The sequence below is a fragment of the Onychomys torridus genome, chromosome 8 (genome assembly GCF_903995425.1).
Source record: "Onychomys torridus chromosome 8, mOncTor1.1, whole genome shotgun sequence".
NCBI classification, from domain to species: Eukaryota; Metazoa; Chordata; class Mammalia; order Rodentia; family Cricetidae; genus Onychomys; species Onychomys torridus.
The window spans coordinates 51,430,505-51,445,614 of NC_050450.1; the positions used below are offsets into that span (position 1 = coordinate 51,430,505).

General features: G+C 46.7%; 1 protein-coding gene across 4 annotated transcripts in view; it reads left to right on the plus strand.

The window, feature by feature from the left end:
- Pmp22 (peripheral myelin protein 22) overlaps positions 1 to 14,758 on the plus strand; it is a 31,759-nt gene extending 17,001 nt beyond the window's left edge. For 3 of the 4 annotated variants that reach the window (XM_036198355.1, XM_036198353.1, XM_036198356.1), the window contains exons 4-5: positions 6,591 to 6,731; positions 13,448 to 14,732. In XM_036198355.1, the coding sequence (XP_036054248.1) occupies positions 6,591 to 6,731; positions 13,448 to 13,611 (305 nt within the window). In that variant the 3' untranslated portion in view covers positions 13,612 to 14,732. Of the gene's footprint in view, positions 1 to 6,590; positions 6,732 to 13,447 lie in introns of all 4 variants that reach the window. The other variant, XM_036198352.1, reaches the window with a different exon arrangement.
- The last annotated feature ends 352 nt before the right edge of the window (positions 14,759 to 15,110 follow it).

A 15,110-nucleotide genomic window follows, 5' to 3' on the forward strand; every position in this document is an offset into this window, starting at 1 on the left:
CAAAAGGTTCTTTATGGGTTGGGGATTTAGCTCAGTGGTAGAGTGCTTGCCTAGCAAGCACAAGGCCCTGGGTTCGATCCTCAGCTCAAAAAAAAAAGGTTCTTTATCTGCTGCTAGCACTGTCTGAGTGGGGTTGGCTTTCTTTCCTAAAACTCCCTTCCTTCCTTCCTTCCTTCCTTCCTTCCTTCCTTCCTTCCTTCCTTCCTTCCTTCCCATTTCTCCTTCCTTCTCTCCCTTATCTCTCCTTCCAATGGGATTGAACCCCAAAGCCACTTGGATCAACTTCTGCACCCTCCTTGAACAGAGCTTTCACATCAGTCCAAATCATTGCAACCCTATGATCTGGGATAGTAAGCCAAGCTAAAGAAGGATAATTCAGTTCTCCAAGAGGCATGTGGCAAGTTAAGTGGGTGGCCAGCAGAGCGACTTCAGGGCTATTCCAGTTAGAGCACATACACATGACTGCTAGGGAGAGCCTGGCTGTGCTCATCATGGCTTGAGCCTGTTCTCACATGGACTTAAGCACCTTCTGCCCTGGCCACTTCTCTGTTCTAAGTCTGAGAAGGAGTCTGGCTGGGGAGAAACATTAGGGTAGCTGAACAAACCCTTTAGGGCATTGTAGGCTTCCCCTTGAGCAGGCAGCTGGCTGAGCCAGCCTTGCAACTGTCATGAAGGCTGCTTTCTCCAAGGCCTGACCCTGCTTATCCTCTGCTGTCCTTAGCTAGCCTGATGGATGGCACTTGGTGCATAGAGGGTCTGTCTTCTCTATGCCCAGGAATCCTGCAGTTCTTTCAAGGTTTGGAAACCCAGCCCTTACTACTGACACTGCCATATCTTCTTTGCCTTGGAGTTTTTAAACTTGTGTTTTAAATTGTGTGTTTAAATGCTCACACAATACATGTGAAGCTGCCTTTCCTTAGGAAGTGTGGATTTTTTCCCAGCCTAATGCCCCATTCCTCATAAACATAAGGTCCTCACATTCACTAAGGTAGTTAGTACTTGTGTGTAACCTTTGCACATCCTCCTGTTTGCTCGGCTAGCTTAGCAGTGGGACATTGTGAAGCCTGTGTAAATAGTTGGTGTTGTATTGTTCGGGGGTGTGGGTAAGGGAAGGCTGTGCATGTACACCACAGGCAGAGCTTTGCAAAGCATCTTCGGCCTGTCTGGTTGAGCCTATGGATGTGAAAGCTTCAGATAGCTTCAGATACAGATCTTCTTATTAAAAAAAAAGTCAGAGGATACAGATCCAGTGAAAAGATTTTTGACCAAATTCCCCCTCATTATGATTGAAGTTCCTGGAGGCCCCCTGGGCATCAGATCGACAGACTTTTTTTTTTTTTTGGTGGGCGTGCACTGTAGCAAGTCCTGTCATTTGGTACGTGTACATAATGGCCCTGTGCTGTGTGCACATTTTACTCCTTATTGTCTTGAGGTCTTAAAAAGGTGCTGCTGTCTAATTTGCCATTTTTCAAGTGCTGCAGGTCCATTGTAGGTAGATAGCCTTGTTCGTTGTTGTAGGAGACTGTAGGTAAGACATTATAGGGAGATGCACTGATTCGTTTTTCCTAACCATAGTACTGACACTACTGGGAGCATCCTGGTTGAATTTCCTGATTGATTTCCTTAATTTATACCAACTCAGTTAATTTTGGATGTATTTCATTCTTGTTTTTGCAGCTTCCAGAGTTGACCGTTAAACCCCCTTCTCCTTAGTATTTCTCTAGTAAAGGCGTATGAGGCAGGCATTGTCCTCTGAAGGCTGCTTTGGCCACAGCCTGTGGGTCTGGCATGTTTACTTTCAGTGCCGTTCTTTGCTGATGAAGTTTTTAAGTATATTTTTGAGTATATGTTCAAGTATTTACTTCCAGATAACAGATATTAAATTATTGAGTCATTATGTCTTAAACATTGAAAAATGTACATAGATTCTTTCAGATCTGTAGGTGTGAAGGGCTGTGCAAACAGTGTATCATGTTGATTTAGGTGAAGTGACTGACTTTAAATTCTATTTGTTGTTAGTGCCTGGGGCTCGCATGTCATGATGCCCATGTGGAAGTGAGAGGATGGCTTCGGGGAGTTGGTTCCTCCTTTCACTACAGATTCTTTGAGTGCTTTTACCCGCTGAGTCATCTCACCAGACCAGACACTATCTTTAAAAACTTCTTTTTTGACAGTTGGGTAGATTAAAAACTGGCATCACATTCTTCATGAGTTTCCCATACATCCCCTGGTTATCTAGTGGGGTTAAGTGTCTTCATATATTTACTGGCTTCATAGTTTTCATTTGTGGATCCCATATCTATGTGGCTTCATCTTGTGGATCTGTGAGCTAGAGACCCAACTTCAGGTGACACCTCCCCCTCCTTATGTTTGCAGACCATGTTTAATGTATACTAAATGTGTGTCTATACATCAGAAGCCTTCCTTCTGCCCGACTCTAACATTTTCTTTCAGTGACTAGAACATAAGGTTTGACTTGCTAAAATTTTAAAAGCTTTACATGTAAAATATTTTAATTATATATTATAGATATATATTACTAGTTATATTACTAATAGCATGTAAGGTGACAGACATACACTGGAGGTCTCTGCTTGATGTCTGGTAATTTTTGTTTATTTTTTCTGGTTTTCTTCCCTTTGTTTTATATTGTTGTTGACCTTTTATTTTTTGTTACTGTGCTTGATTCAAAATTTTTTCTTAACTGCTATTTTTTTTTTTTTTTTGCTTCTATTCTTTTTTTGAAGAAAAACTATTTGAGACAAGGTGTTATGTAAACCAGGCTGGCTTTGAACTTGCTGTGCAGCCAAAGATAACCTTGAACTTTGGATGAGCCACCATGCCTGGTTTGTGCAGTATTGCAGACTGAAGTCAGGGGTGTGTACAGCATGGGCAGGCATGCAGTAAACTGAGCTACAGTCATCTTTTAGGTGAAATTTTGAATCATTTTGTCAAGTTCCAGTTGAGATACTGACAAGAATAACATATTTTTGATAAAATTGGAATCTTACGGCTTTGAATGTTTCTGTCCAAAAAAATGTTGCTTTTTTTGTTATTGTTGTTGATCAATTCCATATTGATTCCCCCCACCAGGTATTTTATTAAAAATACATGTTGTCATATTTTTTCAATTTCATTCATCTGTACTAACTCAATTAATTTTGGATTTGTTTCATTCTTGTTTTTCTGGTCTTTTGAGTTGATAGCTCAATCCCCCTTTCTTTAGTGTCTTCCTAGTAAATGCGTCCGAGGCAGACATTGTCCTCTGAAGGCTGCTTTGGCCGCAGCTCATGGGTCTGACATGTTTGTTTTCAGTGTTGTTCTTCGCTGATGAAATTTTTACCTTTTGTCTCCACTTCTTTAAAGGATTATCTAAATCCTCTGTTAAAGTTTGCAGATTGATTTTGGCTTCTGTTTTATCTTTCTAGGCGGGTGTGCATTGTACTTGCAAGGCAAGCACTATGCTCCCACCTGTAGCCTCGGCCTTGGCCCAGGCTGTCTTTTTTTATTTTTAACTCTGAGTTATATTTTATGCTTATATCATCCCTGCTTTCCTGAAATGTCCCCCCCCCCCCATACCTAATACACAGTCAGTCTGTAAGGCTGTCCCATATGGGTTTGGAAATAGTTTATAGTTTTTATCACTGGGATATACATTTCCTGTATCTCTGCTGCACTGAGACAGCGCCTGCTGTAGGGATAACCTTGACCTTGTGTTTCAGCTTTCTGATTTACAGACTTGGAAGGAGAAAGCTCTTCTCTTTGGCCCCCTTTGTTATATTTTGGCTCAAATCCTGTTGTCTTGTGTGCTGTCCTTCATCTTTCATTTTGATTATTGTAGAGTTAAGGTCTCTTTTTAGAACTGTCTTCAGATTGCTGTTTGTTAGGTAAATCTCTTAGGCAGTTGGCTGGAATGACTTGACTTGGAGTCTGTGAGTAATTTGAACTCATGGCCAAGGATAGAGTTGGTCTTACTGTATGTGTTTCATCTATTGTACTGATGGTTGAAAACCACCTTCTTCATCTTCAGATCCCCACAGCCAGTGTTGATGCTCAACAAATGCTTGCTAAATTAATCTCCCCGATCCCTCACTTCTAACCAACTTCGGGTCAGACCATTCATGTATAATGGGGTTCAAAAGTCAATAGATGAAGGTCAGGGTACTTTTCCTACTTGTATAAACTTCACACACATAAAGCTTTCAAGTCTTATCCTGTGTGAGATCTAGCGGTGATTCACATTGTTAGTGAAAGATCTTAGAGCTGGAGAGGGACCCAGGGTAGCACCTGCTCCAGCCTTGCCCCTTAGGACAGCGCACCCTGGGGGACACGTCCCAGCCACAGTTGGGTCACAGCTTTAGTTTCAGATTGAGACCTTAGATCCGTGGTGGCTTCTCTTTCATCTCACGGAGCTAGTTGATGTTTTAATGTACCATGGCAACATCAGCTTTTTTGCAGAATGATCTTTCAGAAAAGTCACACTGTAAGGGGAAGATGCCAACGTTAGAGGCATACACATAAGTGGAGGTTGTGTGACCTGAAATTGGGGCTGCTCCTGGCCCCTCAGACATTGTTTACTTTCTTTAACAGAAAAAGGAATTGGAGAAAGCAGCAGCATGTATTGCTATGGTGGAAGAGCACAAGTCTGGAGTCAGGGCCTGTCAGAGAGGGAGGTGACACTTGGGCTCATCAAACATCTCTGGAAATCTCTCTCAGTATAAACAAGCTAGATTAGTTTAGCTCGAGTTTCTTCTGTCTGATAATGCTGCCAGTGTGGGTCTGCAGAAGCCTTGTTGGAAACTTTGGAAGTGGTTCACTGGCTGCACCTGAAAGATTTCTCCTGAGCTACTTAGAACTCCTAACAGGACCATCTTACTCAGTTAGTCATCACAGGTTCCATGTCCTTTATCCAAAATGTCCTGCACCAGAAATACTGAAAATTGAGGTTTTCAAAATCTTTGATGTTTGCATATATCCAGTGTTGACCATGAGACCCAAGTCTAAATGTAGAATTTGTATACTATGATGTAGGTAGCCTGAAAAGAGTTTCATGTAGTCTGTTTAATAATTTTGTGCATAAGTTAGCATTTCTTGGTTGGCGTTTTCTACTTGGGGCAATATCCTGGCTTTTTTAATTTACATATTTCAGAGCACTTTTTGTGCAGGTTTTTAGGTGAAGGGTGCTTAGCTTTTATAAATCATCCAGTGTCCATAGCTTTGGATGTTGTGCTAGGCATGGGTGACAGGGTCCCTCTGTGTAGCCCAGGCTGGTCTTGAACTCACCTTGATTTCCTTTCAGTACACGCCACTGGCTAATGTGTACACTTTTAAGTTATTGCACACTGAGTAGTTACTGCTTGAGAAGCCAGAACCCTCTCTGGCAGTTCTCTTCTTTGAGAGGGGGGTCTGGACATGGTACAGTCTATCTGGTGGACACTGTACATGCCCCCCAGTCACACGGAGCTCAGCCCGCTTCCTCCTTCACTTCCTCTGGAGTCAGATTAGCTTGTAGCAGATGTTGACCTGGGTATACCCTCCCTTTCCTGGATTTCAGTTGGACGTTTAGAGATCCACCAGAAGCATGGCAGGTTGACCACAGGGAGAACACGGAAGCCATGATGCTATCTGGTAATTTAACGGAACTGAGACAGTTCTTTGCTGAGGTCGAAGGCCATGGTCAAGATTGACTAAGAAAAGGACAGAATGGCAGAGAACTTGATGTGCCCAACATTTTTAGCACTTTCTCCCTGCTTTCTGTAAGAGTGGCCCACTCTCTCTTTAACAGCCATTCTCTGTGGGGGATGCTAACCTACTGAATATTGGTTATGAACTATTATTTTGGAATATAGTTGGAGAGGTTCCAACAGCCCTTCAGAAACCTATGTGGGGAGATGCCCTTGAATATTGGGAAGCAGTGGAAATGGCTTATATACATCATCGAGCACGTATACACACGGATGCTCCTTGGTTACCATGGGGTTATGGCTCAGTAAACCCACTATAAGTTGAAACTAATGTAAGTCAAAGGTGTGTTCAGCACACAAGCTACCCAGCAGCTGAGCACCCTGCACACCGCAGTATGGACTGTTTCTGTTCATGAAGGTGGCTGGGCGGCTGCCTAGGGGCCATCTCTCACCGCTATTCGCTTCTGCTGTCCCCCTTGTGACAGAGAACTGTACTGCACACAGCCAGCCCAGGAGCAGCTCCAAGTTCCAAGCGTGAATTACAGCTTTTACTGTTCATGTTTTACTTTTTATTGTGAAGGTCGAAAATTACAGCTTAGGACTATACAAGTCCCGAATTGTCTGCTACCTTAAGCAGCCCATTTGGCAAAAACATTGGAAGGCAGTTCATTATATTTTAAGTGGCACTAAACTCTAGTGACACATGCTTTTCCTACAGCCCTTTCCAGAAATGTCCATGGATCAACAAGAAAAAGTGGCTTGATGATTGTCTTTTTAAAGTGCAGAATGAACTGTTCCCACCAGGTTAGGGGGTCTCAGGAATCGGGCCCCCTTGACTCCACGTGCCCCGTGGCAGGTCTTCCCTGGCTATTCCCAGCCTGTCTAACCAAGTGTTCCTTTCTCTAGAATGGCTGCAGTCTGTCCAGGCCACCATGGTCCTGTCTGTCATCTTCAGCGTCCTGTCTCTGTTCCTGTTCTTCTGCCAGCTCTTCACCCTCACCAAAGGCGGCCGCTTTTACATCACTGGATTCTTCCAGATCCTTGCTGGTAAGTTGTGGACGGTGACGGCCATATGGAATATGGGCCTTTTGAAGGACATACTGCCATGTTTGCAAACTGGATGAATTGGACTATAGGATATTTGTCCTGAAGCTTTCCCCTCCCCACCTCTCTGTCTCTCTTTCTGTCTTTGTCTCTCTCTCTCTCTCCAACCCTCATCGTGTGTGTGTGTGTGTGTGTGTGTGTGTGTGTGTGTGTGTGTATGTATGTGTGCTGCATGTGCATGTATATTTAAACTTGGGAGCATTCCACTACTCTGTGGAATGATACACACACGAAAGAGTCTTCGGATCTCAAGAAAAGCCTTCAGACATGCTGGACCCATCACCGTGAATGAAGCTGTGATATGGGCACATCCTTAGAGGTAAATGCTGAGGCTGCCCACTGAGCCAAGGATAGCCTAGAGGACTATTTCCTTTGGTTTCTGTGATACCCAAGAAGCTGTCTTGGCCCAGTTTAGATCATGGCCCTGTGCAGAGTGCTGGTGAGGGTGTTCTCAGGAGAGTCCTGGGCCTGTAAGTAGAGATCATCACACAGACACACTGCCCTGGACTTGGATTCCTGCTGCATTCTCTGCTGTCTTCACCAGCATTCCGTGCTAATGCTTCCAAATGAGAGACTGTGGTGACACACACAAACACAGGAAAGGCTTCCACCTTCTCCCTGTGGTCTGTGCGATGGCGTGTAGGGCCCAGAAGTGTCTGTCACAGAGGTAAATATCTTACATTTCTGTCTGGAGTCTGCTCAGTATCTTGCTTCATTGATACCTACCTTTCTGTCTGATGTTCGCCAATTGACCAAGACTGGAGGGTATTGGAGAGAAGTGAGAGGCAGAGGGTAAACTCCAGAATACACGACACCCTCCCTATTCTGGCCCTCCCTATAGCTAAAGATGTAGTGTCCCACGTTTATTGTGAGAATGTCACTGGGGTCGTATCACCACCCATGATCAGAAGCAGCCCTTGGGGGATTAGAAACAACCCCCAAGTCCTTGGTGGATGGTTGTACAGGAAGACATGGCCTGAGGCTGGCTGTTAATACCTTTTCTAGAAGATCTGCCAGTCTGTCTGTCTCCTGAGGGCTGGGATCAGAGGGATGTGCCCCCACACCCAGTCCTGCACCCGACTTTCACTGGATGCTAAACTCAGATTCACACCTTTTGTTACTGGTAGGTTTTAAAGCATCAGCTATGAGTAGCCGCCCCTGCAGAACTGCTCAGTTGAAAACCGGCTGGGTGGAGCTGAGTTACAGGGCAGTAGTGTTTGCAACCTCATTGCTTCCTCTTCATTATGGCTGCTTTCGCTTATCCAGGGTCTTTTTTACAACTCCATCCTAGTGCAAATTCACAAAGTCTAGTTACTACCCTTGATCTTAGCCAAAAGGCTGAGGAGAAGAGCTGTGAAGTCCAGAGATAAGGATCGGGGTGGTCCATGTGGCCTCTGGGTTAAGGCCTTTCCATCCACACGGACGTTCTCAGAGCTGCTCTGACCGTTCAGAGTCTGTCTGCTGTGGTACTTGCTTTACACCATTGCTTCTCCTCTGAACTCATTGTGAACATTCTAGAACACCGCCTCAAAGACCCCTGGCTTTGAAAGCATGTGCGTTGCTTTTCCTTAGGCCCTTCAAATCTAGCTGCTCATCTCTCACAGGACTTGTTTTCAGTCATGGGTTGTCAGCTGAGTGGCCCTTATTTAAGTAAGTAGTTCTGGGGAGTTAGAAATGTTGAAGTGAACCTGTGGCTGTGATTTCCTAAGAACGTTGTATGCCTAATTGTCACCTCTAGTCCAGAAGATCTGAAGGGCGGTCTCGTAGGAATCTCGGGTCTCTAGAATGTTCATTTGAAGTTGCTGACAGGTCTTTCTACTCAAATTAAAAACCCAAGAACCGGGGCTTTACCCATTCTTTCAGAGGGTGGCAGTTCTAAGTTGAGCCTGTGAGCTTTCCCCCAGGTTGTGGTGTTCAGGAAGAAGGTAGGCTCCAGAGAGAAGATGAGGGTGGTGTGGCCAGAAGTGAGAATTAGTGCGTACTTGAGAGTTGGCAGTTGAGCATCAAGGAAGAAGTCAGACAAACTAAAGCAGCTGGGGAAGGGAAGGCAGGAAGGAGGTGCATGGGAAGGCAGATGGAAGAGAGAAGGAGAAAGTAGCCTCGTGGCCAGGGTGTATGAAACCTTCGTGTGGCTACCACAGTGGGCAGTGAATGGCAGGTCTGCAGAGCACTCAAGTACATTAAGCGGAAGTTAATAGAGACCTTCTCACTAATAGCAAGCCCCACTCATGAGCTGTGCATTCTTCTAAACCTGTTAGAGGAGAATGTCCTGGTCCCACTTCCAAATTTTCATGTTATTTTTGTTTTCTGGGTACCACTGTTCCTACACATTAGTTATCCTTACATTTGCTGAGTTGGATCAGGCTTACTAGGTGGGAGAACATGAAGAAAACCACACAGACACCAAGTTAGAAGTAGGGCTGTGTGTGTTAATGTCCAGCAGCTAACTAGCCCTAGGCTGGCACATGGAAGACCTTCAACCACCACTGGTTTCCTAGGTAATTGTGTCCCTGAGGGAGAATACAAATCAACTAGTATATCTAGGTATATTAATCAAACTTGGGGAGCACAACTTGTGCCCCATGTCAGGCCCAGCCACCTTTCCTCAAGAAGCCAATTTCAAAAGGACCACATCAAAAGTGGAAAGCAGAAAAAGGAGATTTATTCAGTGTGGCCACATTGGGAAGAGGGACAAAGAGATCAAAAGCTGCTTTCTCCCAAGTCTGTCTTTGGGTCCTGAAGTAACATCCAAAGTTCAAGTAGAGGGCCATGAATGCACACACCTAAGCAACCCCAGTGAAGGTATGGCCCCACCCACCACTCACCCATCATTATCTGGGTTTCAGACTCATCTTGTAAGATGTTCTGACACGTTGATAGAACCCTGTGAAATCTCTTTCTGGGAGACAAGGTCTTCCCTCCTAGCGCCCTTTCCTTCTCTCAGCATATTTCTAGGGAAATTCTTTGGGGTCCATTGTTTCAACAGTCTGACAGTCAGACTGAGAGACTCAGGTGTCTCTTTGGAGTGGCTTCATTTCTGCCAGGCTGGTCCCAGTTGCTGTGATTAAGGGGGACGGAAAGATAGCAGAGGCAGTGGACTCCAGAGTGAGTCTCATCTTTCCTGTTTATTTTATTTAGTGACGGTGATGGGAGTGAGGAGATGAGCCAGGGCTGTGCCTTCAACTATTCTGAGTGGGCTTCCTGGGTCCACCTCTAGGCAGCCTCACTGTGGCTTCTTCCCCTGCCTCTGCAGTGGAGATGTTCTGCACAGGCCTCCCAGGTCTTGGGGCGTCTTTCAGTGGTTGGATGTCACCACTGCTGTCTGGACTGTGGGTGACTAGACCTACTGCTAAGTTGTCTCCCAGCTGCTGAGATGTCAGGTCCCAAGTGCATGCACAATGGACGACTCTGTTCCATCTTCCTTCCTCCCCCTCCAGTCTACAGCCTGGTACTTCTGTGGTGTGGCATCCTCCATGGGTGCTGTGGCAGTTCTTTTCTCTGTCCTCACTGACACCACTGCACAGTGCACAAACCTAGCCCCTGCACCTCCTCACCTCCTGCCCCACACTCACCCTTAAATACCATTTCTGCTCAGCTGTTGGAGTGATCTCTCTTCTGCCCTTTTGGGTTTTATATTGAAACTTTTTGTTATTATTTGTTATTATTATTGTTATTATTTGTTATTATTATGTTATTGTACATGTGTGGGTGTTGTTGCCTGCACATGTATCTGTGCCCCACTGGTATGTCATGATCACAGAGGCCCGAGGAAGACATTGACTCCCCTCTGGACCTGGAGGTAAAGATCACTGTGAGCCATCATGTGGGTTCTGGGAATCGAACCCAGGTCCTCTGAAAGAGCAAATGCTCTTAACCGCTGAGCCATCTCTCCTGCCCTTGTTTTTATTTTTGTGACATGACGTAGCTCAGGCTGACCCTTGAGATCCTTCTGTGACAGCCCCTGAGTGCTGAGATTATAGACCTTTGCTATCTCATCTGGCCTGGGGGTGGGGGTGGGGCTTCCCAGGACCTTATGTTCCTGCTGTGCTGGAGACCTCTACAGGGCTTCCCCTTCCCTGTTCCCTTGCCGCTGCCCTGGATGAGGTCCAGCCTCCTGTCCTGGGAGACTGTTGTCACCTCCCGCTGGTAATTTTCGATGCTTTCTCTCCATCTTAGCCTTTGACCCTGCTCCTCTTCCTGGAGTTTCTGTCCTGCTCTTCACCTGGCCACCTCTTACATATCCCTGAGACCCAGCTGAACTGCCATTGCCCTCAAGGCTTGTATTCTGCCATATGGAGCTCAGCCCATCTAATCTCTCAGCCTTGGGGATGTTCCTCTCCTTTCTACATTATTTAATATTGAAAGGGATGGCTGTCTTCTGGACAGGCAGCCCTTGAAGGTCGGAGCCTTGTCTCATTTATCCTGGTGCTTTCCCTGTCTAGGACAGCACGTGCAGATAGTAAGCACTCCTTACGTGCTGAAGGAATCCAAAGCTGATGAGCAATCACCAAGCGTTTCTCAGTAGGCCCTGGGTTTGGATTGCTTGGTTAGGATTGCCTGGTCACTGCTGTTTAAGGGCGGAGACCTTCTCTTTCAGGGAGCTTTAGGAAGCATGTGCAGAGGGTTGTTGCAGACAGACCCAGCCATTGTGAGGCAGGTATAAACTGCCGTGAATTGAATACTCAGTGTCATCATGATGGCTTTAATTTGGCCTGTGGATGAACTTGGCACTCTCCCGGGGACCTCACTTAGCAGTAGGTGCATGAATGACACATCTCCATCAGCTGGGCTGCGAGTCACTCTTGGTCAGGGACGGAGACTGATGTTTTCTCTTTGCCAGGGAATGGAGACATCGCAGATTTACATGGCTGCCGAGGCATCGTTTGTGCCTGTGGCCAGGACCTGCCTCAGGAAGCCTGTCCAGATGATAAGCATCATTCTTCCTCTGGCTCTCTGCCGTACCTTGCTCTCTTCTTGTGGCCCTGCCCTCATCAGCCTAGGCCAAGGGCAGCTCAGGTCAATGTGGGCCTTCTTCCTTCCTTCCTGACTTCATTTTGATCCCTCTCTCTTCTTCTGTCCCCTTTTGTTCCCCCCTCCTTTCTTGTTCACTTCCTGTCTTAGTTTTTTTGTCTTGGGACAGGGTCCCACAGCATATCCCAGGCTGGCTTTGAACTCAAAACTCCCCCTGCCTCAGCCTTCCCAAGTGCTGAGACTTTATAGGCCTACATCGCAAAGGCCTAGCTTGTATTCTCCTTCTGTTTCGCACTTGGGAAGCTGGAGCAGGGCCTTGCACATGCTCAGCAAGCACACCACCATTGATTCACACCCCTATCCCTGCTGTTTCTCAACAAGAAGTGGGTGCCCAGGGAGCAACAGAGCAAGATAACTGAGGACCCTGGATCGAGGCTCATCAAGTGTGTCTCGGGACATCCAAACTGCTGTTGTCCTTCAGCAAGGCTTATGGTTTCCCATGACACGGCCAGCTTTACTGTCTCTGCACTTTCTGTAGGTAGTGGCAGGACTTAGGTCCCAAGACTATTGTTTGGCTTTTCCAGTGGGGGCAAGCTGAGTGGGCATATTCTCCTCTGAGTTGCCAAAGGACAGTCTGATCAGGGTAGATGGTGTGACATCACCCCCCTTCTGCTGTTTATTCAAACAAAGTGGAACTGTCCAGCATGTCAACAGCACAAACACCAGCGAGGTTAGCTGTAGGTGGCCCAGGGACTGGAGCCCCGGGACCGCATGAATCCCGCACAGCCTGCTGCTGCCTTTATAATAGTCCTTCAGAGCTTCTCAAAGGCTCTGCTTTCAGTAGGGAACAGATCTGGCTTTGTCCAGCTCCAGGCTGGGGTGCCATGTCACTGGACCCCTCTCTGGAGGGACACCAACTGCCACGTGGGCATAGGTGGTCAAACTTGAGCATGGTGGCCGCACCAAAGAGTTGGGGTGGCCTGACGCCCCTGTGGGTCTGATATTCTTCCATCTGTTTTGAGCTGCAGACAAAGTGGAATGGAACTAGCTGCTCCCTTTATCTGTCTTCCCTCGATGCAGCTTTGAGTCTCTCCCTCATTACTGTCCTTATTTCTCTCCCTTTCCCTCCACTGCAAGCTTCCGTATGCCCTGTATCACCCCTAGGTACTTCTCACTACATCCTCGGGATAGCATCACTAAGGAAACCTGGTCCCCTGTGGTCAGCAGGGAGTCAAGCCTTTTCTGTTATTCCATGACCCCACCAGTGGTACAGTATCACTTCAGTTCACTGCTGTGTGGTCACGCACAACACGGCCTGTGTGTAGAGTGGGTCACAGGTTCACAAAGCATATCCACGCCCAGCCACTTCTTGGAAGACCTCGGCAGGCTTCTCTTGCAGCCTGAGTCCTCACTGTCCCATCTTGCACGGCCTGGGAGAGGATGATGGAAAGAGAGAGGAATGAGGCAGGAAGTCCGTTGAGGGTCCTCAAAAGAGGCCTTGGTGTGGGTGGCCAAGGTTGGGTGTGGGGAGCTGTTCATTTTTTTACTCGTGTATTCCAGCTGTCTCCTCCCAGTTCTGAGCTGGGAGGCCCAGCCAGGTTAGGAACATTCTCCCTGCCTAGCACTATGGGTGTTCACATGGCTGAGCACTTCAGCCCCACGGTTACCTGCTATCTTTCTCCTCCCAGGTCTTTGCGTGATGAGTGCAGCGGCCATCTACACAGTGAGGCACAGCGAATGGCATGTGAACACTGGCTACTCCTATGGCTTCGCCTACATCCTGGCCTGGGTGGCCTTTCCCCTGGCCCTCCTCAGTGGCATTATCTACGTGATCCTACGGAAACGTGAATGAGGCGCCCGATGCACCATCCATTGAGGCTCTGAGCGGGCATAGGGTACACGGGGAGGGAGGTAGGAAACCAGAAAAGCAACTCCACAAACCAAAAGGAGCTAGCCCCAAATCCAAACTCAAGTCCAACCAAACAGAATGCAGCCGAGTGGGGATTGCTGTCAATTGAAGATGTATATAATATCGATGGTTTATAAAACCTATTTATAACACTTTTTACATATATGTACATAGGACTGTTTGCTTTTTATGTTTGACTGTCAGCCTCGTGTTGAACCTTAAAGAACTTTACATTCTAACACTATAACCAAGCTCAGTATCTTTGTTTTGTTTTTGTTTTTATTTTTGTTTTGTTTTCATCTTTTGTTTTGCTCAGAAGTAAGAACTCCCACGTGGTCCCTTTCATCCAAAAGCAGATACCTCCCTCCCACTCAACCTCATAGGATAACCAAAGTGTGGGGACACACCCCAAATGGCCAGAGGCCTTCACACTGTGGGTGACCTGGTGCATTTAGCAGGACTACCCACTGCCTGAATGGCTGTGTGGGGCCCTAAGCACTCGCAGACGAAACGCCCTGAACCAGAGCCCTCTGCAGAAATATGGCCGGCAACTCTGGAACTCTTGTCCTTGCAGGCAGAGTACCAGGGCCAAGCATTTAAATGAGAAGTCAGAGACAAGGAGTCTGTGAAATGGTGCTATGGATTTACCATTCCTCGTGATTACTAATCATTTAAACCACTCACTGGAAACTCAATTAACAGTTTTATGACATAAAGCAGGATGGAGACCTGAATAATGGTGTGTGACGTAAACGGTTCATAACTGCTTTCGTACCTAGCTAGGCTGTTGTTATTACTACAATGAGTAAATCTCAAAGCCTCCATCGCTCCCACAGTTTTCTCTCGGTCGGAGCATCAGGACAAGTGTCTAGACCCTTGGGATTATGAGTTCCCTGGCTTGCTGGGTCTAGAGTGTTCTGTGCCTCCAAGGACTGTCTGGCAATGACTTGTATCGGCCACCAACTGTAGGTGTATATACGGTGCCCTTCTGATGCTAAGACTCCAGACCTTTCTGTTTTTGCTTGCTTTTTCTGATTTTATACCAACTGTGTGGACTAAGATACATTAAAATAAACATCAGAGTAACTCACTGTGTCTCCCTGGTTTTTGTGGGTCCTGGGTATGGGTTCAAGGCACGAATGGAAGTGAGGTGAAGAGCTTCAGTGGTAAGGGTTGGGGGGGAGGTGCGGTTAATGGTGTGGATTGCAGTGTAGCGCTTCAGGAGTGAGCTCACAGCCATCTTACAGGTAGCTGGAATATGTGATGCCTTCAGTGTCTACAGGGCCGGCCAACTGAACAGAGCTGGGGCGAGGAGCCAGAGGGCAGGCCGTCAGTGGCCTGGAAGGAAATGCACTGTTCATTTGGTCCCACTCTTTGATGTCAGGCACGACAGAATTGAGTTCCTCTGCAGAGGAGATTGGCATGAGCAGCATCAACTCTGA